The sequence below is a fragment of the Artemia sp. Qi Xiang Cuo genome, chromosome 15 (genome assembly GCF_049724085.1).
Source record: "Artemia sp. Qi Xiang Cuo chromosome 15, ASM4972408v1, whole genome shotgun sequence".
Classification (NCBI taxonomy): domain Eukaryota; kingdom Metazoa; phylum Arthropoda; class Branchiopoda; order Anostraca; family Artemiidae; genus Artemia; species Artemia sp. Qi Xiang Cuo.
In genome coordinates, this window is record NC_142808.1 from 43,991,587 (window position 1) to 44,019,350 (window position 27,764).

General features: G+C 37.2%; 1 protein-coding gene across 2 annotated transcripts; it reads right to left on the reverse strand.

Moving 5' to 3' along the window:
- mRpL22 (mitochondrial ribosomal protein L22) lies at positions 1-27,764 on the reverse strand. Of its 2 annotated transcripts, XM_089100934.1 has the most exons (4): positions 27,508-27,764; positions 16,870-17,083; positions 12,266-12,497; positions 1-21 (listed from the first exon to the last, which is right to left on the reverse strand). In XM_089100934.1, exons 1-3 carry the CDS (start codon positions 27,736-27,738, stop codon positions 12,280-12,282), a joined length of 663 nt encoding a protein of 220 aa, XP_088957060.1. In that variant the 5' UTR covers positions 27,739-27,764; the 3' UTR covers positions 1-21; positions 12,266-12,279. The 2 variants fall into 2 exon arrangements, with proteins under 2 accessions (XP_088957060.1, XP_088957059.1); XM_089100933.1 differs by lacking the exon at positions 1-21 and having other exon boundaries at positions 12,251-12,497.

Genomic DNA, 27,764 nt, shown 5'->3' on the forward strand with positions numbered 1-27,764 from the left:
TAATGATGCAGTATGAGGAACCTGCAAGTTATTAAAAGTTGTTGGATCCCCAATTATGTTCTTCAGCTTAAGATACATTATATTAAATACCTCGAGCAGGCATCTAATGCTAGACAAACCTTCTTCTATTAGATGGGTATTTGTGCTCATAGCCATCTCATATTCTTGATAAACTGGGGTATCAGCTTTTGTAACTATTTGTAAGCTTCAGTAACTATTGTATTTCAGACCTATTAAGCCGTAAAAGATGGGCTTCATTTGTACTTTTAAGGCTCAAAAATGCAAATCGGGCGCATTTGAAGAGGCTTTTTTCAGAAAAGTCTGTTTTTCGATGATCACAAAGCCCTTTTCACTCGGCCAACTTCGTCTGAAAAAGAAACCAACTGCATATGATGTAACCTAAGGATGTAGATTGTACATGATTGCGTAAATAAAAAGAAAAAAGGAGACACAAAAGTTGCGGCTTCCCATGTGAAGGTGTAATTGAAACTGTAAATGGTAAAACGGGTAATTGTAAATTTCCAGCTGAGATTTTTAGATCATGACAAATTCATTGGCTTTCTTATAATTCGCTTTTTCTGACATTTCGCCCCTTCTTTGGCCAAAACTTTTTTTTTTTTTTTTTTTTTTTTTTTTTGCAGAAACTGGTACTTTTTTATGACAATAGAAAAATGGAACTTTATGTGGCGCATTCTATTATGTTACCAAAAAGGGTACTTGGCTTTGGAAATCACAAAAAAACTTCGAAATCACTTGCCTTTTTTTTTTTTTTTTTTTTTTTTTTTTTTTTTTTTTTTTTACATCCCCTGTTCTGTGGCAATTTTGCTTCGTTCTGTCATAGCGCTGTCTCCTTTTTTCCGGTTTCAGCAGAAAGACTGGTTTAGAGCATATCAGTGATACACAAGCTTTACCTGTTTCGTTGAAAGATGACCTATGATATCATAGTGTCCTTTAACCCACATCATTCTATTCAGATTTCAATTAAATACTAGTCTGCTTAATGCCTCATGGCATTTCTACTTACTTTTTGGATGCATATAATACTCTTAAAAGCCTTGAGGCATGCTTGAGTACGAATTAAGATGCATATATCCCCACCTGTATTTTCGATTTGTGAGTCTATTAGCTGCCTGTTTTATTCCAAATTTTTCAGCCTGGAAGACCATTGCAAATAATCCTAGATAATAACTATCTATCTCTTCATTGAAAAGCCAGGCTGGATTAAGCAATATCACTATTCCAGTTCCCAATGTTCTGTGAATTCGTGAACTATCTTTATAGCAGATTATTTGGTCATTTTGGTGAAGCAGCGCTATCTTCTGCTCCTTTAAATTTCTATGCTTTATGGCAATCGGAATATGCATTTTAATTTTTACCAATGGGATAATGTCATCCTTGGACATCACCAGCTCCTGAACCTAAACAGTGGTGGTTCGCATGTGTTTTTGATTTTTTGATTTTTTCGCATCTGCTGTCCCTGAGTCCATTGATCTACAGCCTGACAGCATTTCTTATTGCTCCCAATATTGCCCAGCATATACTTAGCACATATTGCCCAGCACATACTCAGATCGCTCTTATTTTTAGTATTAATCAAAAAAAATTTTGTACAAAATAAGGTTTTCAAAAAAAGTAAAGAACTCCATTAAACCAAAAATGAAAAAACATAATCAAATAATCTACCAAGCATACAAAAACCCCAAATCAGTATCAATATATAAATGAAACCCAAAACAAACAGAAATCAAAATAAGTCAAACTCAAAACGAGCAGAAAGTAATCTGAGTAGGGTTCTAAACCCTATGCGTTCTAGAAGCTAGAGTATAATTTGTACTTATCTGAAAAATTTCAAATGAATTTACTGACAAAATGTGCATTGTCAGTTTAACATACATATGCTGATATTTATTCCTTAAAATATTAATTATTTTTTTCATTTCTTAAAGTTATAAAGTGAAAACATTTCAAAGATCTTTTTCAGTAAAGTACAAATTATATTAATAAAATAACTTATTCAACTTTTAAGTTATTAATAAAAAATAACTTTTATTCAACTTTCTCTATAAGAATCCAGGCTTTGGCTTACTGTTTATATGTTGGACAAAATTTCGCAGTAAATTTTAATAATAGTTTGTATTCCCTTGTTTGGGTCCCTTTTGTAAACATTATATTATATATAAAATCCATTTTTTTGCGAAAAACTGCATCTTCATATACAAGATGATGAATGACGTCACAATCATAAGTTACAACCATAAATGATCTAACACTAAAACTATATGATGACGTCAGTGCCAATATAAAAGGCTAACAGGTCCAGTTAGCCTTGAGGGGTGGGGGGATTTGTTATCCTCAAAGACATAATTTCCAAACCTTTGTGATAGGCTTAACAAAATGGCTATATCAAAATTTTGACTGGAAGTGTTAGGGGAAATGATAGGCGTGGAAGGAGACATTGCCCTCTGATCAATTTCGACTAACAAAAAAGGCACTAGTCCTCTCAATTTCTAATCGAATGAGCCTTTTTTGAAGCTTCTACGACAAAGATTTTTATAAAAACCCTTGTTGTTTCTATTGTAAAACCCTTGTCATGAGGGCTATGGGGAGAGGTTTGTCATCCTCAAAGATACAATTTCCAGACCTTTCAACTACGTTGAACAAAATGGCCATATCAAAATGTTGATCGGAAATGTTTGGAGAAATGATGGGCATTGGGGGAGGGGGGATTCTCCCTCAGATTATTTTTGACTATTAAAAAGAGCAATAGTCCTCTCAATTTCCAATCAAAAGAGCCCTTTTACAAGTTTTTACGGCAACGCTTTCTATATGACATTATGTGCCCCCAGGGCATAACTTACAACCTTAGCCCTGAGGGCTGTGGGGGGTTGTCATATTCCAAAAAACAATTTCCGGACCCTTCAACTACGTTCAACAAAATTACTGTGTCATATGGTCGATCGGACGTATTTGGGTAATTGAGAAGTTGGAGGGGGGGGGCAATTGCCTTCTGTTCGCTTTTGACTAGTAAAAAGGGTACTAGCTTTCTCAATTCCCAATAGAATGAGTCCTTTTTGAAGTTTCTACGACAACGCTGGCAAAGACCTAATTTCCAGAAATTTCAACTACGTTGAACAAAACATCAATCTCAAAATTTTGATTGAATGTGTTTGGGGAAATGGTAGGCTTGAGAGGGGCGTTAGTTGCTCTCCAGTCACTTCGACTATTAAATAGGGCACTACCGCCTTCAATTTCCAATCGACTGAATTCTTCTAGACCTTTTTGTACCAATGTTTATTATAAAACCTACTCCACTCACAGGACATAGGTTGCAACCCTCGCGCAAAGGGCTGTGGGGGAGTGTAACGTTCAAAGACAGAGTAACTGTGCTTTTTTACAGTATAAAAGAAAATAAAACTCTCAAAATTTTTATTATAATGTCTCGGAAAAATATTAGGAGTGGGAGGGGTGTTAGTTATCCTCCAATTAATACTGACTATTAATAAGGGCACTAGCCCTTCGAAGTTTCTATTACAACGCTCTATAAAAACCTTATATGCCCCCAAGGCATAACTTACAACCCTTTCCCTGAGGGGTGGGGTTGATCACCCTCAAAGACATAAGATCCAGAACTTTCAACCACGTTGAAAAAAATGGCTATCTCAAAATTTGATTGGATGTGTTTGGGAAAATGGTGGGTGTCAGAGGGAGGTTAGTTGCCCTCCAATCAGTTTCGACTAGCCTATTAAAAAGGGTACTAGCCCTTTAAATTTCCAATTGAATAAGATTTTTTTGAAGTTTCTACGACAACATTTTCTATAAAAAAAAACCTTGTATGCCCCCAGGGCATAACTTACAACCTCTGCCAAGAGGGCTCTGGGGGGAGTGTCATCCTCTAAGACCTAATTTCCAGAACTTTCATCTACGTTGAACAGGATGACTATCTAAAAATTTTAATTGGATGTGTTGGGGGAAATGGTGGGCGTGAGAGGGGGGCTAGTTGGCCTCCAATCACTTTTGAATATTGAAAAGCGCACTAGCCCTTTCAGTTTCCAATCGAATGGGCCTTTTTTAAAGTCTCTACGAAAACGCTTTCTATAAAAAGCTTATATGGCCCAGGGCATAGCTTAAAACCCTTGCCCTGAGGGGTTTGTCATCCTCAAAATCCATTCACTTTCAACTATTAAAAACGGCAGCCCTTTCAATTTACAATCAAATGAGCCCTTTGTGAAGTTTCTACGACAACAATTTCTATTAACACCTTATATGCCCCAGGGTATAACTTACAACCCTTGCCCTGAGGGCTCTGAGGGGGTTGTCATCCTAATAGACCTAATTTCCAGAACTTTTAACTGCATTGAACAAAATTGCTATGTCAAAATTATGATTGGATGTGTTTCGGGAAATGGTGGGCGTGAGAGGGGGGTTAGTTAGTTACCCCCCAATTACTTTCAACTATTATAAAGGACACTAGCCCTTTCAATCGAATGAGCCCTTTTTGAAGTTTTACGACAACGGTTTCTATAAAAATCTCATATGTCCCCAGGGCATAACTTACAATCCTTGCCCTGAGGGCTGTGAGGGGGGGGGGTTATAAACCTTAAAGACCTAATTTCCAAAACGGTGAGCTTGAGAGGGGGACTAGTTGCCCTCCAATCACTTTTGAATATTAAAAAGGGCAATAACCCTTTCAATTTCCAGTCGAATGGGCCCTTTTTAAAGTCTTTACGAAAACGCCTTCTATAAAAACCTTATATGCCCCAGGGCATAACTTAAAACCCTTGCCCTGAGGGGTTTGTCATCCTCAAAATCCATTCACTTTCGACTATTAAAAAGGGCACTAACCCTTTCAATCTCCAATCAAATGAGTCCTTTTTGAAGTTTCTACGACAACACATTCAATAAAAACCTTATATGCTCCTAGGGTATAACTCAAAACCCTTGCCCTGAGGGCTCTGAGGGGGTTGTCATTCTAAAAGACTTAATTTCCAGATCTTTTAACTAAGTTGAAGAAAATGAATATCTAAAAATTTTGATTGGATGTGTTTGGGGAAATGGTGGGCGTGAGAGGGGGGTTAGTTTCCCTCCAATTAATTTCAACTATTAAAAAGGACACTAGCCCTTTCATTTTTCAATCCAATGAGCCCTTTTTGAAGTTTTACGACAATGCTTTCTATAAAAACCTCATATGTCCCCAGGGCATAACTTGCAATCCTTACCCTGAGGGCTCTGGGGGGGGAGTTATAATCCTTAAAGACCTAATTTCCAAAACTTTTAACTACGTTGAACAAAATGGCAATCTAAAAATGTTGATTGTATGTGTTTGGGGAAAAGGTGGGCGTGAAAAGGGAGTTGGTTGCCCTCCAATCACGTTCGACTATTAAAAAGGCACAAGCCCTTTAAATTTTCAATCGAACACGCCCTTTTTCAAGTTTCGACGACAAAACTTTCAATAAAAACCTTATATACCCCCAGGGTATAACTTATAACCCTAGCCCTTAGCGTTTTAAGTTGTTTATAATGGTCAAAGACCTGTTTTCTAGAACTTTCAACTAGGTTGAACAAAACGGATATTTCAAAATTATGATCGGATGTGTTTGGAGAAGTTGTGGGTATGGAAGGGGTGTTAGTTGTCTTTCAATCACTTTCGACTATTAAAAAGGGCACTAGCCCTTTCAATTTCCAATCAAATGACCCCTTGTTAAAGTTTCTACGACAACACTTTCTATAAAAACCTTATATGGCCCCCGGGCATAACTTACAACCCTTGCCCTGAGGACTCTGAAAGGGTTGTCATCCTAAAAGACCTAATTTCCAGAACTTTGAACTACGTTGAACAAAATGAATATCTCAAAATTTTGATTGGATGTGTTTGGGGAAATGGTGGGCGTGAGAGGGCACTAGCCCTTTCAATTTTCAATCGAATGGGCCCTTTTTGAAGTTTTACGACAACGCCTTCTATTAAAACCTCATATGTCCCCAGGGCATAACCTAAAACCCTTTTCCTGAGGGGTTTGGGAGGAGGGTCATTCCCGAAGACGCAATATCCAGAACTTTTATCTATGTTGAGTAAAATGGCTATCTACAGATGTTTATAGGATGTGTTTGAGAAAGTGATGAGCATGAGAGGGGGGCTAGATGCTCTCCAACCACTTTCGACTATTAAAAACGGGATTAACCCTTTCAATTTCCAATCGAATGGGCCCTTTTTCAAGTTTCTACGAAAACACTTTCTATAAAACCTTACATGCCCCCAGGGCATAACTTAAAACCCTTGCCCTGAGGGTTTGTCATCCTCAAAATCCATTCACTTTTGACTATTAAAAAGGGCACTAGCCCTTTCAATTTACTATCAAATGAGCCCTTTTTGAAGTTTCTACGACAACACTCTATAAAAACATTATATGCCCCCAGGGTATAACTTACAGCCCTTGCCCTAAGGGCTCTGAGGGGGTTGTCATCCTAAAAGACCTAATTTCCAGAACTACGATGAACAAAATTGCTATGTCAAACTTTTGACTGGATGTGTTTGGGGAAATGGTGGGCGTGAGAGGGGGGTTATTTAGTTACCCTCCAATTACTTTCAACTATTATAAAGGACACTAGCCCTTTCAATCGAATGAGCCCTTTTTGAAGCTTTACGACAACGGTTTCTATACAAACCTCATATGTCCCCAGGGCATAACTTACAATCCTTGCCCTGAGGGCTGTGAGGGGGGGGGGGGGTATAATCCTTAAAGACCTAATTTCCAAAACTTTCAACTACGTTGAACAAAATGGATATCTAAAAACTTACATAACTTACTTACAACCCTTGCCCTGAGGGCTGTGGGGGATTTTCCTCCTCAACATAATTTCTATCTGGAAATACAGCTACGCTGAACAAATTGGCTATCACGAAATTTTGATTGGATGTGTCTTGGGAAATGGTGGGCGTGGAAGGGGTGTTAGTTGCTTTCCAATCACTTTCGACTATTAAAAAGGGTACTAGCCACTTCAATTTCCAATCGAATGAGCCCTTTTTGAAGTTTCTACAACATCGCTTTCTATAAAAACCTTATATGCCCCCTGGGCATAACTACGACAACTCCTTCGATACGAAGTGCCCTGGTCTAAAACCGAAAAAAAATAAATAATATATTGTGCCAATATCGTTCTTTACTATAATATTTTCCTTGTTATTCAAGCCGAAGGACTGTTAGTTTCCTATATAGGGGCATTGGACAAGGCGGTTCTAATAGTGTACTTCTTTTTTTTACCGGACTCTAGTTTTAGGAGTTAAGGGCTATTTTGTATTTTACTATGGGACCTGATCGTCTCTTATTAGGTTGCTATCTACCGCTCAAGCCCAGATTTAATTACCAAAGGCATTAGATGTGACAATTTCCTTTAAAATGAACAACTCTCTTCGATGTTCCAGTGCCAAGCTAGCTGCGGAAAAGAAAAGAAAAAAGATGCTGTATATGAAGAATATGGTGGTTGCAGCCATTTTTCTTGATTTTCAAGCCAATATGTTTCCCTTGTTGTTCAAGCCAAAAGATAGTAAGTTTCCTATATAGGGGTTTCGGACAAGACTGTTCTAACAGTGTACTTTGTTTTTTTTTTTTGTTTTTTTAAGTCTAGTTTTAGGAGTTATGGACTATTTCATTTTTACTATGGGACGAGATCACCTCTTACTAGGATGCTAGCTACTGCTGCAACCCTTCTTTGGAGTAGTAAGAGACGAACCTCAAGGATCAGGCAGCTAACTGCCTGATTTCGTAAAAAAATAATTTTGTATTAGAATTAACTTTTTTTAATTAACCCATCAATTTCCTTTAAAATGAGCCATTAAACAGCTCTACGATGTTCCAGTGCCTTGCTATCTGAGGAACAGAAGAAGAAAAAAATGCCGTATATGCAGAATATCGTGGTTCCAGCCACTTTTCTTGATTTTCAAGCCAGTATATTTCCCTTGTTGTTCATAAATCCTGGGAAAAAAAATGTGAGAATTAAGATTTACCTGTAACAGTTGTTTGGTTAATAGTACAGTCAATATAAGGTTTGACCGCAAACAAATTGTAACAGTAATTATTTTTACACAATCTTGTAGAGAAAAAAAAACTGTACAACATATCATAAGTTGAGAAACCTAGTGGGGTGCAAAATTAGTATTTTTTAGCGTTTTGTGTTTTATTTTTCGTTTTTAAGCCTAAATTTTCGATTTTCTCAAGGTTTATACTTCATAGGAAACACATTTCTGATGTAGTTTTATGTGCTGAACTCGAATATTACATCAGATTTAAGATACGGTGAACCAAAAGTGTTTCACATTCATCACCTTTCAGGAAGTTCGTGATTCTATTATAACATAGTCGTTTGACCACATTTCTTGAGTAGTTTTATGCGATGAACTCGAATATCACATCAGATCAAGGATATTTTCAACTGACAGTGTTTCACATTCATCACCAAAAGGTTTCTTCAAAATAATCAATCATCTCTTAATGTATGAACTGACTAAAATCACAGGTAACAAAAATCACATTAGTAAAAGGCAGGCAACTTTTCAAATGACTTGCGACATTAATCACTGGCAGTGTAGTTTGAAACTCCGTCGTCGAGATCGTCGATGAGATCTTCTGATTTGGGAGAATTATCACATTCTGCTCCCTGACAAGTTTTGCACGCGAGAGTGCAAGACATGCCGTTTCTGACACAAGTGCACCGAGCAGAGGTACAGTTTGAACGGCAGGAGCACTTAACAATCTTAAGAAGTTGGGGAGTTGCTGGGGGTAGGTCCGTCATCACAGGGTATAATGTAACATTTTGTTCAGTCCAGCCCTACTTTTGAGGGTCCAATTCTAGGTTACGGTCGTCATTCCAGGCGTGTACCTGAAATTAAACTCTATAGCTTTGAAATGCTGCAGAGTTGGATGTGGGAGGTAGCTGCTCTGGGTGAACAAAGGCCGTTGCTGTGACGAGCTTTCTTTCGAAGAGCTGCTTTCGAAGCTCGTTCAGATTTCCCCCCTTCTTTCCACCATATATTATAAGAAGTGCGTCTTTTCCGGCTTCCTTGACTTCGATTTTTGTTGCTGCCTTCTTCATAAAGACCTTGGCAGATGCTCGAAAACTTTCTTCTTCTATCACTTTTTTCAGGGTAAGACCTTTTCCGATGTTGTGGACACGTGATGTAGAATCACACCCAAGGAATGCATGGGCAAAGAGGATCAGACCACATACTTCTTGGCTTAATCTTTTTTTCATTTCATGAATATCCCAGCACATTTGCTCTTTATTTTTCTTTGGCTCTGGTGCGAAGTACACCTTGTTAGTGGAGACATCATAGGGGTAGCAGAGAACAACCAGAATATGCGTATCTTCTCCAATAACGGCAGTTACCTTCTGTTTAGCTGATTCGATAGCAGCTTTTACAATAGGCACGTCTGTATCACTGGGGGCTAGGACTACAAAATAGCCTTTTTGCTGGAGATGAACTGCAAGCGCACTAATGAATCTTGACTTGTTTTTCTTGTTCCTGAGAAATTCTTCTTTCTTAACTTTCAGACGCATGTCATTCGTGAAGAAAACCTCGCGACCAATCGTTCGATTACGATACGAATGGGCCATATCTTTGATGGAAGGTCCACTATCATACCCATCGAAAATAACAGTTGCGCCAGGGTACTTCCGCGAAATATACAGAGAATAGCTCTGTATGATACCCGCATACGTGTCATTTTTTATCCATGGGACTCGGTGCAATAGAGATCCGCCGTCAAGTACGTAGTGTGTCTCGTCGTTCAACACACACGAAATTTCTTCGAGTTTGCATGCAAGTGCAATGGCCTTGGCGAATTCGGCCTTGTTCGGCACTCTCGGTATAAATGAGCTGTCAAACAGAGCAGCGGGATACGAACAAAGTTCATACCGGAAGCACTCTGATTCAGGAAGTCTTGTCCTTTTGGCTAACGCAATGAAGCGTTGGAATAGCAAAGATGGATCCAGTCGCTTGCAATCTCCTCTAGCTGTTTGCTTTGTTGTTATCTGAACTGCCTGTTCATTTCTTCGGAAGACAAAATCCTTCGCCACTTTTCTAGTCATAGCATCAAGGATTTTTAGCCCGACAGCCTTCGCACAGTCAACGTTTGCAGATTCATATGCAGTCAAACCGGTAGCAATGCTTCTAAGCTGGGTATCCCCTCCGAATGGTGAGCCATTTTCAAAGTACGTGACCATCGCCTGCGTATCCTTGAAGTCTCGTTAGTGTCTGGGGCCTGCGTTCTCCTTGTGCTGCTCGCTTGTCCCATAGAGAATTTGCGTCAGATCTTCCATTAGGAGGTTAACAGCAGAGCAGGTTGGGCGTGCTAAAACCCACAGCGACCTCTGGGTTTCGGTCATGCCCGTACCCCTGGTCAGTCCGCCTGCTGTTTTCAACGAGCGCATAAGCTCTTGTTCAATAACTAGATCCGTTGAAAAGCCAGCCCAATAGCGATCAGATCGTCTGACGACGTGCATTCCTTGTTGGAATGAACTATGAACAGTAGGATGGGTTTCTTCAAGCTTCACCATCTTCTGAAGGTATATTCGGCATGATTTGGCATAGTTGTTGTGACCACAGGCCGCAAGAAAAGGTAGCATTTCAGACACAGACTTTAGGTGTAAGTCCCAAAGCCCCATCCGCTCAGCTTTGATGAAAGAACGAAGTATCCCAACCATATTCATAAGCTGAAACCACAGCTTTGAAGTTCTGTGCTGAGACAGATCAAGTATCTTCTGGTTGACAAAACCTTTGATCCGCTTGAGTGCAGGATTTTCTTCAACCTCCGTCATTGTTGCCTCTCTATTTATTAGCTTGCTGTATAGTGTTTTAAGGTCTGCAACTTCTTTGGTGCCTAACTTTGTTTCAGGTTCTGAACAGGGATCATCGTCAAATAACTCGTAGAGCAGCACGGCATGTAGAGCACTATCAACTAGCAAGAGACCTCGAACAGCTCATGAAATAGCCTTTCCACTTAGGAGATGGGGAACAGTGTTTGGGGCATATGCAAGTTCCAGGACTTCGCAGAGACCGGATCCTTCCATTGTGTATCCTATGCATCCAATAAAGCTAATGGTTGTGTGAAACCCACCGAGTTTCAGAACTACTGCTGAGAGCTCACTTCCTGGTTCAGAAGCCTCAACCATTTTCATAGCTTTCCACCACAATGGCTGATCGAAGGTCACGACTGGGGCGAATCCATGGCGTTTAGCTTGGTCTGCGATGAACATCAAGGTAGAGTACACACAGGTGTCATCACTGGCAGACAGGTCAATCATCGGGAGAAATATTACAGACGCTTTCCCCGGATGGTTTCCAACCATGACAGTCTGATGTATCCCATTCCATCCCGGCCTTGGAGTCTTCAGATACCGCGACGAAAGCCAGAGAGTGTCGAGACTAGTACTGGGATTCAGTGCAGTGAAGTCAGGAATACAAACGTATCTGATTTTTGAAAGAACAATGTCGTCACATCTGACATGAAACACACGGAAATATGGCCACGAAATACGAATTTCTTGTTTGGTGATGAATGTGAAACACTAAAGGTGGGACATAACTTGAATCTGATGTGATATTCGAATTCAGCACACAAAACTAGTTCAGAAACATGTCTCCTATGAAGTAAATGCTAAGCTCTAGGATTACGGAAAGTTTCCGCTAAAAGCAGCAAAAGAAAAAAAAACGGAAAACGCTAAAAAACACTCATTTTGCACCCCACTGGGTTTCTCAACTTTTGATATGTTGTACTGTTTTTTTTTCTCTACAAGATGGTGTAAAAATCATTTCTGTTGCAATTTGTTTGCGGTCGAGTCCTATTTGACGCTAGATTGACTGTACTATTAGGGGAAAAGGCCCATTCACAACGAAATTTTACTAATACCAGCAATTACCCAGCGCTAATTTGAGCCAATCAGCATTATCCATACAATTTTATAGTCAATAAAAAAATTATATTAAAAATCTGAATGTTTTAAATTAGAACTAGTTAAATCTTGGTATTACTAAAACTTTATTCTGAATGGGGCTGAAACCTAACTACCTGATATGGCATTTGTTTTGTATAACATGCATTGTGTATCTCGTAGTCAACGTTGGTTGCAATATTTACAAATACGAGCCGTAAACCTGAATTAATTTCTCAGGATTATTCGGCGTGTTTAGCATAATTGTATTTTAGTATTTAAATATTGGCTATTAGCAACTAAATATAGCTAATTTCACAAGTAAATGATAAAAAAAATTTACTTTCTAAAAAAAAATTATAAAGAGTCTGGTATGATCCTCTTTCGATAGTAATCCAAATAATTCTTCAATTTATCAGGTGCTGATAGATCTTGTCTGTAGTAATGCTTGGGAGGCGGACCCTCTTCCAATTTCAGGAAATAGTGACAATATTTGTATCTAATGACGCCAAACCTCCTCCTAGCGTGTCTTCTTAAGCCCTTTATGACTAGGCCTTTACCAGATCGGCTATCAGCTAAAAAGAAAGGTTGTGCCTTAAGCAAGGTGTTTAAGCATCAAAAGAATTATGCCCGGGCGACAATATAGTCACACTTGTCGATAAAATCAAAATTAAAAAGCTTAGTGACCATCTTTCTGCACTTTGTCAGGCCCCGTTTTAGAGGAACTAATATTTTTGTTCCTTCTGCATTCGGATCTCCTTAGCCCAAATGCTTAAGGATGTCAGTCGAAGGATATAAACTGGGTTAACACGCTGTTGATATTTTTTGGGCCCCACTTTTGGGGGACCCGTACCATCAAGTACTTTTATGGTTCGTTAGGTTCAGCTTGCCCAAAGGACTTGCAGCAGTAAGTTCCATACTGCTCACGAACAAAACATTTTTCCGGTTAATTCCGGGTCCCTGACAACCTCTCCCCTCCCTCGTAATGAAATATGTGTTCTTGGCCCAAGGAACGATCCCTGAGAGTTTCAGACCAATCAGACACCGAAGATTAAACACTCCTCCTTTTTCACAATAAAACCTCTCTGTAAATAATTGGCTATATGCACAAATTACCACCCTTGCTCCAGGGACTGTGGGGGTCATACTGTTCATAGAGATACATATTTATCGGACCTTTCGACAATTTTGAAGGAAATGGGTATCTCTAGATTTAAATTCGATTGGTGATTACAGGAGAGGGAGCGAAAAAGGGCCCTGGGGGGAGTGGTTGTCCTCTAATCACTTTCCGCTCTTAAAGATTGCACTAGAACTTTCAATTTTAATCTTTGAGTCCGCAGCATAGTTTCTATGACCACCTCTTACATACTCAGTCCGAAAAAAAAACGGTAAGTGGGAGATATGGCTCTTTATTTAGACATAGTATTACCTCTGAAATACTCGCTCATTCTCTCTATAACCAAAGACAAAACGCATGTAATACAAAGGTCAACTGAAATAATTTGATGGTATCAGTCAATTTGTGCTTGTGAGTTATCAAAGTGTGTGGTCCTATTTGGTGCTTATCAGGTGCATGTTACCAAAGCGGTATGCCAGCAATGTCTCTGGAACAGCTAAGGATATTAAGTTGAAATTTTCAGAAAATCTTGAATTAAACCGAAACACACTATGTGAAACCTGATTGTTAAAAGAGCGTATCTTCGATATCTCATGAACAGCAAAAGATTGTAGAACTAAATCAAATGACACTATGTGCACCCAGCTTCGTGAAAAACACCTCGGATTCTCAGGCTTCTAGCACGCATTAGCGCCATCCCGCATGGCAGCCGAGTCCTGTTTTAAGGTTGCAAAATAGGGCAAATAGACACCTGTTTCACATACCTGTTGTCTGTGGTTGTAACACATAGGTGATCTTTATGCTTACCTAGCCTGTTTTATGGTGCTGACCGTTTTAGCCGTTGATATCATTGTTGGCCTTAAATCACCAAACACAAGTAACCCTGCTAATCAGACAATTTACCTTATTAGGATTAAACAGACTCAGGATGAAACCAACAGTTCACCTCAAGGTTACCATATGTACATTTTAAGTACCACCAAAGCAGACAAAATGTACTGTTTTCACTAAAAAGTTACCACATACTGAAATTGAGGTGAAATACGAGTTATCCAGGAAAAATACGCACACAACATCGCATAAATACTCAAGATGTGGCATTACTCAATATGAGTCGCTCTTTACGCTAATGTTTGACATTTGTCACAATTCTTTAAGAAAGACTGCTCAAACACAAGGGTGGTTGAATTTGAATGAGAAGTATTTTTAAAGAACTTTAATACTTTAGGGTAAAGGGTGAGGAAGGGGGATTCTCCTCAAATACGGAATGTTTTAATGTTGCTCCTTACTTTAAGTTAAAAAAACATGACTTTTTAATTTAATCGTCAAAAAGGGTTTCAACATCCAAAATAAATTCATCAGTTTAGTAAAATATACAAATTTGAGTTACAAACATTCGAGGTGGGAGCTTCATTGCTGAATGAAAGACTACCCGTAAATCATGAAAATCAGGCTTTTCCAGAAGCAAAAAAATCCTACCTTTTTAGTCAATAGACTTTTAATTATAAATATTGTTTAAACCCACCTTCTTTGGAAGATAGGGACAAGGCCTTTGTGCTTTGAAAATAATCTTCGGAATTCATTTTTAAATTGCTTCGATTGTATGTTAACATTTGTATGATTGGATGAACTGCTTCGATTAGTGCTGAGGGCACTGGGCATACATATCAGAGAGAAGCACAAGTATAGTAATGAAAAGTCTTTGGTAATACTATGTCCAACAAAGACAGATCCTCCGGAGATTACTTAAAAAAAATTAAAAAATTGGTTTAAAAAAATCCACTGGAGATTTATGAAGAAGATTCTGTATATAAGCAACTGGCAAAAAAAGAGATTACAGGCAATTTAAACGAAAAAATAATCTCCTGATTTTTTGAAGTGAAGGATGGAAGTTCAGGTCAGACAAATAGACCCTTCAATTTTTTATGTGATTCTGGTGTAACACAACAGGATGCATATCCCCTTCTGAATACCCGTTTGTACACGTAAGGTGACAAATCAAACTTGTTAATAAAAACTCTTCCCTTTTAATCAATAGATTTTTTTATCTTTAGATAATCTTAAGGTCCAATCAAGGCAGCATTGCAAAAAAAGCAGAGGCGTAGGTTTATGAGGGAGATTGTTTTCGAACAGCTGGTAAAAAAAGATTACGTGACAATTAAAAATAAAGCCCTGATTTTAAAAAGTGCTGGATTGAAGTTCAGGCCAGACAAATCGATCCTTCGATTTTTCGTCAGAAACTGATAAGTGACACAAATGTATTCATATCCCCTTCTGAATACCCATTTGCATGCACAATGGATTCAGCTTGTTAACTAGAGAAGCCATGTAACAATTTTTCAAGATTGTGACTAAAGTAATGCTAAAGGTAGAAATCTTGCAAAAAAATCAAAGGTGCACAAGGTCAAAATATAAGATGGAGGATATTCAACTTTAAATCAGAGGAGAAAGTCCCCTTAGTAGAATCAAACAGTAGAATCAAACAGGGGGCAAGTTGTAAGTTGCTTTGATCTGTCAGAGGTATGTCCAAAGTCTGATGGGATACATCAAAATACTATCACCAATGATATATTTGCACCATGGATGGTAACTGTGGTGATTTTTCAGTCTTTGAGTATTTCTAATGAGTATATTCAATATCTATTATAGCCTACTTCATTAGCAAACTTTTTTTTTGTAATTTCCTCTTCCTAGAAAAAAAAATCAGCATAAAATAATTAGTACTTATTTATAAGACCTAAGAACACCCTTTTACAACTATTTCAAGGCCTCTCCTACCAGTCCATCTCCTCTGAGGATTTGACCTGGGTGCATCTGTATTTTTACAAGTTGCCCCTGCATGAATTCACAAGATGACATTAATTTTTTTTACCATATTTTTTACATTATTTCCTCTGTTTTAAGATTTTTCTTTGAGGCTCAACCCAAATCAGGAAACTGAAATAATTGTTTCTATTCACTTTTTGGTACTAATGAAACAAAATAAAAAAAACGACTCTTAATAAAATCAACCAATATTTGAATTTGTATTAAGTTTACGATTTTAGGTTTACTCAGAAACTCATTCAATTACTTAAGGTGCAAAAATATTTTGCCTTTAAGGATGGAGGGCGGGGCAACAAAAGAAGTGTATTTTCCTTCAGGGGGTGGTGGTTTAGATATGAAAAAGTACATTTTTGAGCAGCTATTTTTCCATTAGCCTAGAGGAGAACACTCTGGAGAGGTGATACCCCCCTGCTCCACAGGTGTGCACTAAGTGAAAGCAACTAATGGGTTGTTTCCCCATTTCAATGCAATTTCGAATGCAAAAACCAGAAGAACAGTGTCTGACCACCAATGTCACTACTGTGTCTTTCAATCTAACAAATGATAACCTGATATAAATAAATAATGTAATATAATTACAGATTTTTTTTTCATGCTGACCAATGGTCTGCAAAGCTCAGGTACCAATCTCCAGATTCTCAACTTTTGGCTAGGAGAGACATAGATGGTTGGGATCACTAAATGTTTCTCCTGTTTTCCCCAGATTTCTTCAAGTACCCATTTAAAGTTGGGTCGATTCTTGCTGAGCTTACAGTCACCCACTGACACCTGTTCCAAACCAAATAACCAGCAACATCAGGACTCAATATCCCCGTCCTCATGGACAAAGGATTTAAAGTTTAGCATGCTAACCACTTGGCTAGGGCAGCTCAATAAATAATACGAAAATAAACATTATAAATTAATAAAACAAGATATAAAGCTAAATAAGTAACATGATAATAATTTGATACCCATGATACTCAATGATATAATCAAGAATTAAAGCAAAGACACAAACTTACCAACCCACAAGTTACTCTTGAACTCGACATTGTGCTCTTCAACTGCCAATCGTTGTGCTTCTAAAATAGTTTCCTTAACATACGCAGCTCCTTTATCATTCAAATGATCAAGTTGCTTTATAGCTTCGTCAACACTCATCCCTCTAACAAAACAGGCAACATACCACATTTTGTCAGGGCTGTATTTGATGTTGAACTTGGCATGACAAACAAACTAAAAGACAAAAATGGAGAGTTCTCAGCATGTCCTAAAAGTGTCAATGCTTTAAGCTGTTTCTCAGATATTGCTAATAACTCTTTTGACAACCTGCATACACATAATATGTTTTGAGTTAGTCCAACATCACCCTCAACATTTTCGGAAAATTCCACCTTAATATCCTCAGCCTGAGTGGATAGTGGACTCAAATTAAAAGTAGTAGCAGCAGTCACATAGTGCTTTTTGGTTTGTTCAGCATCCCTGTCAACACGTCTTGAAATTTTCAAGTTATTTCTCCAAGCCATCCCTGAGACATTGCAGTACACCCTTTTGGCAAAATGCCTGCAATTAATACATTTTGATTGATTTCAACCTTCCCCTAATCATTCCCCAGAAATTTTTACCTCAAAACAGCCTTGGTAATAGCAGTATAGTAATAGTGTGTACATAGTGGCTTTTCATCCCCCCCCCCTCAGCATACTCTAAAAGTTATTTCAAAGTTATGTTATTAAAAGCTCCTAATTTTAAGCCCAAGAGGTAGCATATCAAAGATTTATCCAAAAAAAAACAGGGAACTAATTCTACATGTTTCTCCTAATGGGTTTCACCTACTAGTCACCTTTCAAATAGTTTGTGGTAACAAACAGTAGGTAAGGAGTGATGCAGCTCAATATTAACTAAACTATAAAAAACGGAATTTTGATACCAATAGATCTATAAAAAAATTAGCTTATTATGCTGATTCCAAATATATAAATTTCATTAAGTTTAGTGTTACAGATCCAAGACTACAAGCCTGAGAAAATTTGTCTGATTTTCTAAAAAGTGGGCAAACACCCCCTAAAAGTTGAAAAATCTTAACGAAAATTGCGCCATCAGATTCAGCGTATCAGAGAACCTTTTTTCAGAGGTTTCCTATCTGCAAAAATGTGGAATTTTATATTTTTTTGCTGGAAGAAAGATCACAGATGTTTGTTTATTTTTATTTTACTTTTTATTTTTTGTTGTTTTTTTTGTCGTTTTTTTTCAGGGGTAATTGTATTGTCCCAGTGGTCTTAGAATATTGAGAGAGGGCTCATTTGAACGGAAATTAAAAGTTCTAGTGACCCTTTTAAGTAACCAATAACATTGGCTAGGCCCCCTTCCCTGTCCCTTTTTTCCCAAAATCGTCCAATCAAAATTCTGAGATAGCCATTTTGTTCATCATAGTTGAAAGGCCTGGTAACTATGTCTTTTGACATAACATTACCCCCCCCCCCAGCCCCATAGGATAGGTCCTTAACCCATTGACGCCCAAGATCAGTTACCGGTAAAATTTTGTGGTGCTTGCTTTAGTGGAGTGAAACAGGGTTCTAACTTAAAGATTTGTGGTGCCAAATTTTTTTTCGCACCAACGGTGTAACCATGGTGCTATGTTCCAATATGGGAACGTTAGGCGGTAATGTTGTCTTTGGAACTGAAGGAAATATAGGATACATATCTTTTGTCATGTTTATTGAAAATAAGTATAAAAAACGATTCCAAGTTACGCATGGAATTGCTCGTAGCACCGTTGCAAGTGAAGTTTGACGCAGCACTCTCTGTACTCTAGCCATGCATCTTTATTGCATACTTGGAATCAGCCCTGCTTCTCTGCTGTAACCAGTACATGAGCAGTTGAATTCTTAGGGTAGATCCGCAAAGATCCTGAGCTCCCACCATGACCTGGACGGTAGGTTTTGCTGTTGAAAAGACCCTGAGCTACTTTACAGAGGAATTCAAGTCGTGGGATCTTTCCAGCCACGTCATCATCATTCAAGTGACAGTAGAACCGCCAAGCGCGACCATGAGCGTGTAAAGAAGATTTTGGCCTAAGATCCAATACCACTTTTTTCTTTGCAAAATTGGTCTGTATGCCAACAAAGCATTATTGACTAGGTCAACGTCTCCCATTCCATGATTATAATTTCTAATAAGGTGTAGCTGTCCAGATGGAACATCTTTGCACTCTGCCACTGAGTATCTTTGTGCCTGGCAAAGTGGTTCTACGGAGCTGTAGTTGGTTGCTACACAAACGTCTTTGCTATCTTTCCACTTGAGAGCCAAAACCACTCCATCTGACCTGTAGTCATAATAACTGCATTCCTTCTTTTCCATAACTTTGGTTTCTTTGAGACAACACCCCTTCAAGCGATTTTCACGCACAGTGTCTGTGGCACAAAATCCTTGCACGTGAAGCTGTGTGAGAAGATTGTGGATGGTGAAGAAATTATCAAATAAGACTTTGTGATGGACTGCTTTTTCAACAACTGACAATAGGTTTGTGACCACACGAGTTCATATAGGTGTTGTTGGCTGTTGCTCACTTCTCCCATAGTAAAGATCGATTTTGCAGGGATATCCATGAGAACAAGCTAGCACTCATGCTTTGTATCCAAATCGAATCGGTTTTGCTTGGATAAACGTTTTGTAGCTGTGACAACCAACAAAAGGTATCATTTGTTTGTCCACAGAAAGTTTCTGACATAACATCCCATATTGCTGAAGTTTGGTGTTCACTACATCTACAAAGTGGCCTCACTTTAGCCATCTTGTCACTTTCCTGAAGCTCGTTATTATTTGCAAAGTGCAGGTCCTTCTTTATCTTCAGAAATCTTTTGTGGCTCATGACTTGTCCAACTATCAGAATGACTAGGTTGTCTGACCGGGACCAGTACATTCTTTTACTAGGAAGGCAATGATATCCTGATAGTAGCACAATTCCCAAAAAATTGTCAAGTTCTTCAAAGCTCAATGTGAAGCTGATATCACCATTCTGAGAAGCGTATTGTGTTGTTTCCCATATGATCATAGTGCAAACTGTTTTGTCATAGAAATGACAAAAAACCTCAAATTCAAACATGTTTATCATGTGACTGACCTTGTCTCCCAGTCTAGGTAGTGATTCTGATGGAAGATCTCCTGACTGTGCTCTCTTTTTCCATTTGGTATATCCCTTTGGGTCTTTTCGTAGGTCCAGTTGTTTTAGAGGCAGGTTTTGAAGACTGTCCTTGCAATACTGTTGGGGCTGTTTTTCTACAATAGCTTAGTGGAATGTTGTCTAAATCCTCAGCATCCAAAGTAGAAGCGGCAGGAAGCCCAGAGGATTATCTCCAGCTACATAGTCTGTTATGGAAGTATGGGTGATATCAAGCTCTATAGTCCCTGCAAAATCACTTGGAAGATCATTCAAAGACTGTGTTGTTCTCGTCACCTTCTTCTTTGTTGCTAACTACCCCCACATCAGGGGGAATTATGACCATATCAATCTCTTCCTCATCATCAATTAGTTTGTCTAGTATAGCTACAGCTTCTTTCACAGATACATACCGTTTGGGAGCCATCTGCAAAATAAAGTATACCATAAGTTGCAGATCTGTAAAACATTTGTGGGACCAAAACACCCAACACTCCCAATTAGGAACACTTTTAGTTATCCAATACTTTGTCCTTACTCTGTGGTTATTTTGATATAAGCACTGCATAGATTCTAAGGTGGGTAAGTATGGAGTTCTAAAACACCAAAACAAGATGTTTCAAACACTCATCTTTGCTGGCATTTTGCCCAAAACTGCTGGTTCCCAAAAACTGACTTTTAGCTAGATTTCAGAAAATCCTGCTAAATCATCTGATTCCAATTCAAGGCAAAGAAAATTCGAGGAAGTTGCTGGTTAGCCTTAGATTTCTATGGAAAGCTTAAAACTTGCCAAAGCTGCTACCTTGTGGGAAAAAATCAAAATGAGATGTTCCCAAATGGGAATGTTGACTGCTAACGGGTTAAGTTGCAAAATTTGCCCATTTTTTATGCATAGTATTTGTTATTGGGAAGTATGCATACATTTTGGTTGAGGGGGGGGGGCAGGAATTTTCTGCTGGAGGTTTTTCAACAGCAAATTTTCCATGGGGAGGGAATGTTCCAGGGGATGACCTTGTCAGGGGAAATTTCCCAGAGTTCCTGTTAGACCTTAGTTCTGCCTGTGCCATCTGAGGCACCCAGGAGATCAAGGAAGAGCCTCCAATCTTCCCTAACGTTTGCTGCTGCAGTGATGTCCTCCCATTCTGGTAGAATGGAGGTGTGCAGGTTTTGTACATCTCTTTGATAAGTCTGGTGCACTGTATTTCTGGGTGTTCCCCAGCAATAAGTCCCTGGTGATTGCCAGTGTAAAGTGGCTTTTGGGAGTCTATGGTCATCCATACGTAGGATGTGGCCCAATTATTTTTACCTTCTGACCCTGATGATGTTGGTTATAAGAGCTTGTTGCATCATTTCATGTATGGACTGGTTTGTCATCTTCTATGACCAGTGGATGTTCAATATCCTATGAAGACACAAGTATTCACAAGCCAGGACACTTCTCTCTTGTTCTTGATTCAGGTGCCATGTTTTTGCTGCATAGAGCAGCATTGGCATAACACTGCTGTTGAAAAGGTGTAGCTTCAGGCACAGAGAAAATCTCTGAGATCTTCATACTTGACATAGTTTGTTGAAGGCTCCATTTGCCTGTTCTATTTTGGTGAGTACTTCTTTCACTGTCAAGCTGGTGTTCTTAATGATATTTCCCAGATATTTGAACTGGACAACTCGTTCAACATCTTGGTCACCACATTTAATGAACAAAGGAGTCACTAGTCGCCATACATTTGGTTTTCTCAGCATTCACACATAGGCCAAAATGATTTGCCTTTACTGTGACCTTGTCAATAAATTATTAAAGCTGCTTTTTGCTTGACTCAAGCAGAGCTAAGTTGTCTGTGAAGTCAATATCACTGACCTGGACTTTGGGGCTTAAGGACCAGGGCCTATACAAAATTCTTTTCATATATCTTGCTTTCTCTTTTTCATCTCAATTTTACACACTGGAATTTGTAAGGGTGATTGTCCAGGATAAATTTTCACTGGGATTGAACTGCCTAGAGGATATTTCCAAGGGGAGGGGAATTTCTCCATGGAGGTGAGGCCAGACTTCCTGGCATTATTTGAAAAACGATCAGAAAATAAATAAAAAACAAGTTTTTGCAACTGAAAGTAAGGAGCAACATTAAAGCATAAAACAAACGAAAATTGTTACATATATGAAGGGGACGCCATCTCCTCAGCACTGCACTCTTTATGCTAAAGTTCAAATTCTTTCCCAACTCTTTAAAAACAACTCCTGAATTACAAGGGCTGTTTAATTAAAACCATAAGAAGCTTTTTCAAAAGTACTAAAAAACTTTAGCATAGAGAGTAAGGTGTTGAGGAGGGGGCAGCTCCCTTCATATATGTAACAATTTATGTTTGTTCTAAGTTTTAATGTTGCTCCTTATTTTCAGTTGAAAAAACTTTTTTTTTTTTTTTTTTTAATCACTAAAAGTGATGTGCCCACACACATTTCAGATATACAAAAAAAGGAATTATTTTCAAGAAATATTCTTCATTGCCTTTTCAAGATTGTCCCAAATTTATTGGTGCCTGTATTTCCAGCTATTTTAACATGATTCTAGGAAACTGTGTACTCTATGTTTGCAGGCAATACCTTTTTGAGCTTATGGGTTTACTTTCAGCTGAGAGTTCCAAGCCATTTGAAAAAAAAAACACTTTTGATGAATTTTGGAGGGTAGACATACATACCCTAGACCAAATTTGTTTTATGAATTAGTATCCATTTGGCCCAAGAACTTACAGATAAAAATTTCAAACCATTCAGAAAGAAAAATTCCTCCTTTTTTAACTTGGTTTACTGCTTTTATTTACCCTTTTCCTGTTTGACAGGGTTCCCTTATGCAAATGTTCATCAAGTTTTCATTGTAATCTTTCAATAAGAGTTTGCTGTCAATTATTATACAATAGTTAAGGTTAATAACAAACATTGGTTTGGGCTATAGATTCACCCTGAGTCTTATTGCATTACAACAACAACTTTCCAGAATAGCAGAAGGCATATCTCATCTCTAATTCTTCCAAATAAAATAAATCAATAATAGAATTTTGGCAATGACACATAAGAAATTTGATTTTTAAGTTAAGTTACATTATGTTTTTAGTTCAGTGGATTGAAGTTTTTAAGTTAAGTACCAGGGAACCAAATTTTGCTAGGTGAAAAGGAAGACAGTTTCTTTAATCTATTTCACTAAAGAACTTTTATCTCAATGTATTTTTATTCAACATAGAAAGTAAAACAATTAGGGTATTAGACATCAGGGTATTTCCAATATCATTCATATGTAAATGTCCTATCTAGATTGTTGTTTCACAACAAAAAACAAACAATTATCTTGTTACAAACAATAATCACCAAGCAAACCTTGGTCCCCTGGTATACAAATTATTATTGTAATCTTTCTGCTGCAATACATAGCATTTAATGTAAAGCAATTAAGAATCTGAGACTCGCTATGCAGCTATAAAATGGGAATGCATTTTTCTAAAAGAACATGACAAACTGATTTGTCAACCAACAAATTGAGTTTTGAAACTCCTCCTACTTATCCTGAAGGCTTTCAATCTCCAGGGGTCTCTAATTTCAGTCAGTAGATGATTTATCAAACTATTAAGAGGGCTTGGGGGTGGGGAGCCAAATTTTACCAAGTAATGACCTACTTATTTTACTTACTTATTAGTAATGATCCCAACTTTTTTTTTTAATAACCAAGTGATGACAGTTTTAACACTACATAGCTTAAAAATTGTTTGGAGCTCTTTTTGTGTCAAAAACAGGGAACTGATTGAATCAAATGTTTTTTCTTATCTGGGTGTATTGAATATAGTGTCCATGTTTTGCATTGTCAAATTATAACAATGGCTTCAAGAGATGGTGCTCCAAGTCACAACTAAGCAGAGTTATCCTATTTTGAAGGGAAATTTTGACAGTGGTTCCAAATTGAACTGTCAAATCATCAATGCCTTCACCCTATTCCCATTAAAATTATTATGCAGTCATGATCTTTAAGGTTGCAAGACAAAGATGTAGGTAATTCTGGAGATTAGCATTGAATTCAGTTAGTACACTGGAATGATTTTAGCATGCACTTAGAAATGTAACATCCTGCTTTGTAGGTATGTGTGTCCACAAGGAATGAAAGAATAATTTCAAATATAGAGCATTAGCTCTCATGCTATTGACTTTTAAAACTTGTTTGGACTAAAAGGTCACTGGGTTTCAATTTTGCTATGTGAAAATTAATATAATTATCTAAGTCTTGGACAAATAGCCAAATTCTCTCAAAGCTGATAATTTGTTGGATAGAAATAATATAAAAAGGGTTAATAGCTATCAAGGTGTACATACAGTTAAAGTAGGTAATGGAAAAGCTGGATCATGGAATATTAGTAGCCTAAAACAGCTAAGCAGCAATGTAAAAGAACTTCTCTCTTTCTTTGGGTGATGCTAATTTTGTTCCTATGCTTGAAATAATTTTGTCAGTTTTTTGCTTCTTCTATCTGAATAATGTTTAATACTTTTGCCCATTAAACAATGTTGATGAAAAACAAAGTAACAAGAACAGGCATGTTGAATGGACCAGGTTCTACCCACAAGCATTCCCCAGATTTTGCCACATGTCAAATTTGGTTCTGACTTGTGTTGAAAACAGATAATTTTTTGTTATGTTGAATTTGTAGGTGAAAATACTCTAATTTAAGAAAATTAGAGTTTTGTACTCTTTTCTGACAAAACTTTAAACTTCTAATCAGATGATTAGATTCCTAGATATTTTTCCTACATACTGAAACCTGTTTCAAACCAAAAGTCTTTAAATTAAGCCCTCTGGAGTAGAAGAAGTGACTTTTCCAAAAACTACTGAATCATTGGTGCCTTTAACCTAGGGTAAAAGACCTCTTTTTGGGAAAGACCACTTTTCTTTGGCATTTTGGAAAAATAGAGATGGGTTTTTGGACCACCCCTATTTTACTACAACATGATGCAATGTGAGAGTAGTAACAAGAACCCTGCCTTCTTGGTGACATTTTCACCATTAATTTGTCAGCATAAATTAAAAATGTAGTCTCTGTTTTGACAAGCAATTGAAAAGAAAAAGTTATTTTTAATATTTGTTACTTATGGAACAAATACCAAGCTATAAAAGTTACATTTTTAGAATCAAAAGAAAATCAGCTTTCTGTTAATATTTTAATAAAACTGAAACACTGAAAGGATACATACATCAAAATATGATAATTGGTATTAAAAAAAAAAATAGTCCTTCTAGGTAAGCCAGTAAACTAATAATTTCAACTGTTTGATCTTAAATAGCTTTCAAAGCAACAGTATTGATGCAAAGTTTAGGTTTTTAGCTATTCATTGATACATACAATTCTTCTCAATGCCTATTTGGTAATAAGATATGAGGCTTTTTGTTTTACATAATTTTGCTCAATTGGATACTTTTTTTTTACCATATAGGACATAAGGCAAGTGGAACATGGGCTTTTTGGAGCTAATAGGCTACCACTAGATACCATTTTTTATGCTTTTTTGGAATATAATAAATGCTGTTATTGCAAATTCAATTTTGAGTCCTTTTAGGACCCTTGAAAATGATAATGTCATTCTACATTTTTTGGATCTAAAAATGGGTAATAAGATATGTTTTAAACTTACAATTTCATTCCAGATCCATTTTGTAAAAGTTATATAATTCATAAACACTGATTGATTAAGTTGATGAAAATAAAAATAAAAACAATTTCACCATGTGTTCTTCTTGTTCTATTAGGCAGGTTAAAAACTGCTGGTTCTCCTACAATCAAAGCTGACAGAAGGTACATGGCAGACAGAAAAATGGAGAAATTATTTTGAATATTTTATCTAACTTAATCATGATAAGTCAATGCTTGTGGATTCATTTAACTTTATAAAATAGATTTATAGTTGAATACTAAGTTTGAAATCCATGGTTTAAGCCTTTTTTATACCCAAAGACTAAAAATTTTTTGGTTATTTTCAAGGGTTCAAAAAGGACTTAAATTTGAATTTTCAAGAAAAGCAATTATTATATGTGTAAAGAGCATTAAAAAAGTATAAACCCTTTTTTTTAGCACTAAGATCTTCCATCTTTCTGCAAAGATTATCATTTTTTAACTCATCTTTGTTCTAAAATCTTACAGCTCACTGAAATTAGCAAAAAGTGTGAAGACTGCCACTGTTCTGCCATATAGAACAATGATGAGAGAACTTTGATGATCTACTCATCATTGTTGTCAGACCACTGATCAGAGCAGAATGATGAAAGATGTTTGCATAAAAACAACCAAAGATGTAAGATCTTAGTTCAAAGATTTCACTTTAAGTGTTTTTTAACAAAAAGATGTAAGATTTTAGCACACTGATGAGTGAAAAAATGGCCCTTATATTTGCTTTATTCATAAGTCAATAATATGAACAGCAAAATACTTACTCTAAACTTTACCTCTAATTCTTCTTAATGTACAAATATATAGTCCAAAATGTATACTTTCTATGTGTTTTTTCATTTCTTGATTTTGTTCACAGAAATATAATTCAATTTATAGATAAATGGGTTGAAACAAAAGGATTGTTCTCCTTTTGATTGTATGGCATGCAAAATGAATAGAAAATATATGATTTGGGTTATAAATATTTACACATTAGGAAGGTTTGGGATAAAGTATAGTTGAGCTTTAGTCAAAATGTATTGCTACATTTATTCTGCATATTGTGAACTAGGCCTAGCCTATACCTAAGAATTGTTTTCTTAACATGTTTCCTGCTCAATAGCACCTAGTCTAGGCTTATACCACCCATATTCATATCCTTAAATACAATAAATGGTAAAATTCTACTTTAGCTGCTTTTGACTATCTTGGAAAGGGGCTAGGTTAGGAAAATGAAACTTTCAGGGATGGGTCTACAGGCTAAAGTATGACATGGGAGGGTATTTTGAAGTACCTACCTCTACTCTTTCTCCCTCTAGAGAATCCTGACCTTTGATGATCTTTAAAAAACTGTGAGTTATAGAAGTGAAACCTTCAAAATAGATCTTCTGCTTAAATGAAGTGCAACATAATTGTTTTCAGCTTCAAAACTTTGCTCAATCCCAATTTATAAGGTTTTAAAGATATGCAAATACATTTCCTAAATTTTGGAAGTAAAACATTGATATGACTTAAAATTCTGCTCAAATAACTGAAATTACATTTTCAGAGCTAAGGTCAGAGAGAAAGAAACTGATAGCTGAAAATTGAGGTAAAATGTTGTTTTGTCAAAATTTCAATGGGTGGTATAGATCTGTCGTGTATGCAGATTTCAGGACCCTCTAGAGGGAGAAGGAGTAGAGGTAGGTACTTCAAAATAGGCTATCTTCCCGGGACATACTTTAGCCTGTAGTCCCATCCCTGAAAGTTTCATTTTCCTAACCTAACCCAATTTCAAGATAGCCAAAAGTAGCTAAAGTAGAATTTTACCCAGTAAACAAAGTCTTACTGCAGGTCTTCTTGGTTCTCCTGGTTTCTGGATTGGATATTCATCACTATTGTAATCTAACCATTTTTTAGGGGGGATAGGTTGCCCTGTTCTCTGATCAATCTTTTTCAGTACCACTGAAGTACTAATAAAGTTCTTTATTGACAAGGATGGTAGGTTCTTCAAAACATGTCCAGTAACCACAAGGCTGCAAAAAGAGAACCCAGCACCACAGATTTTCTGCAAGCTCATGTTTTACTAGAGTTTCGTCTATTAAC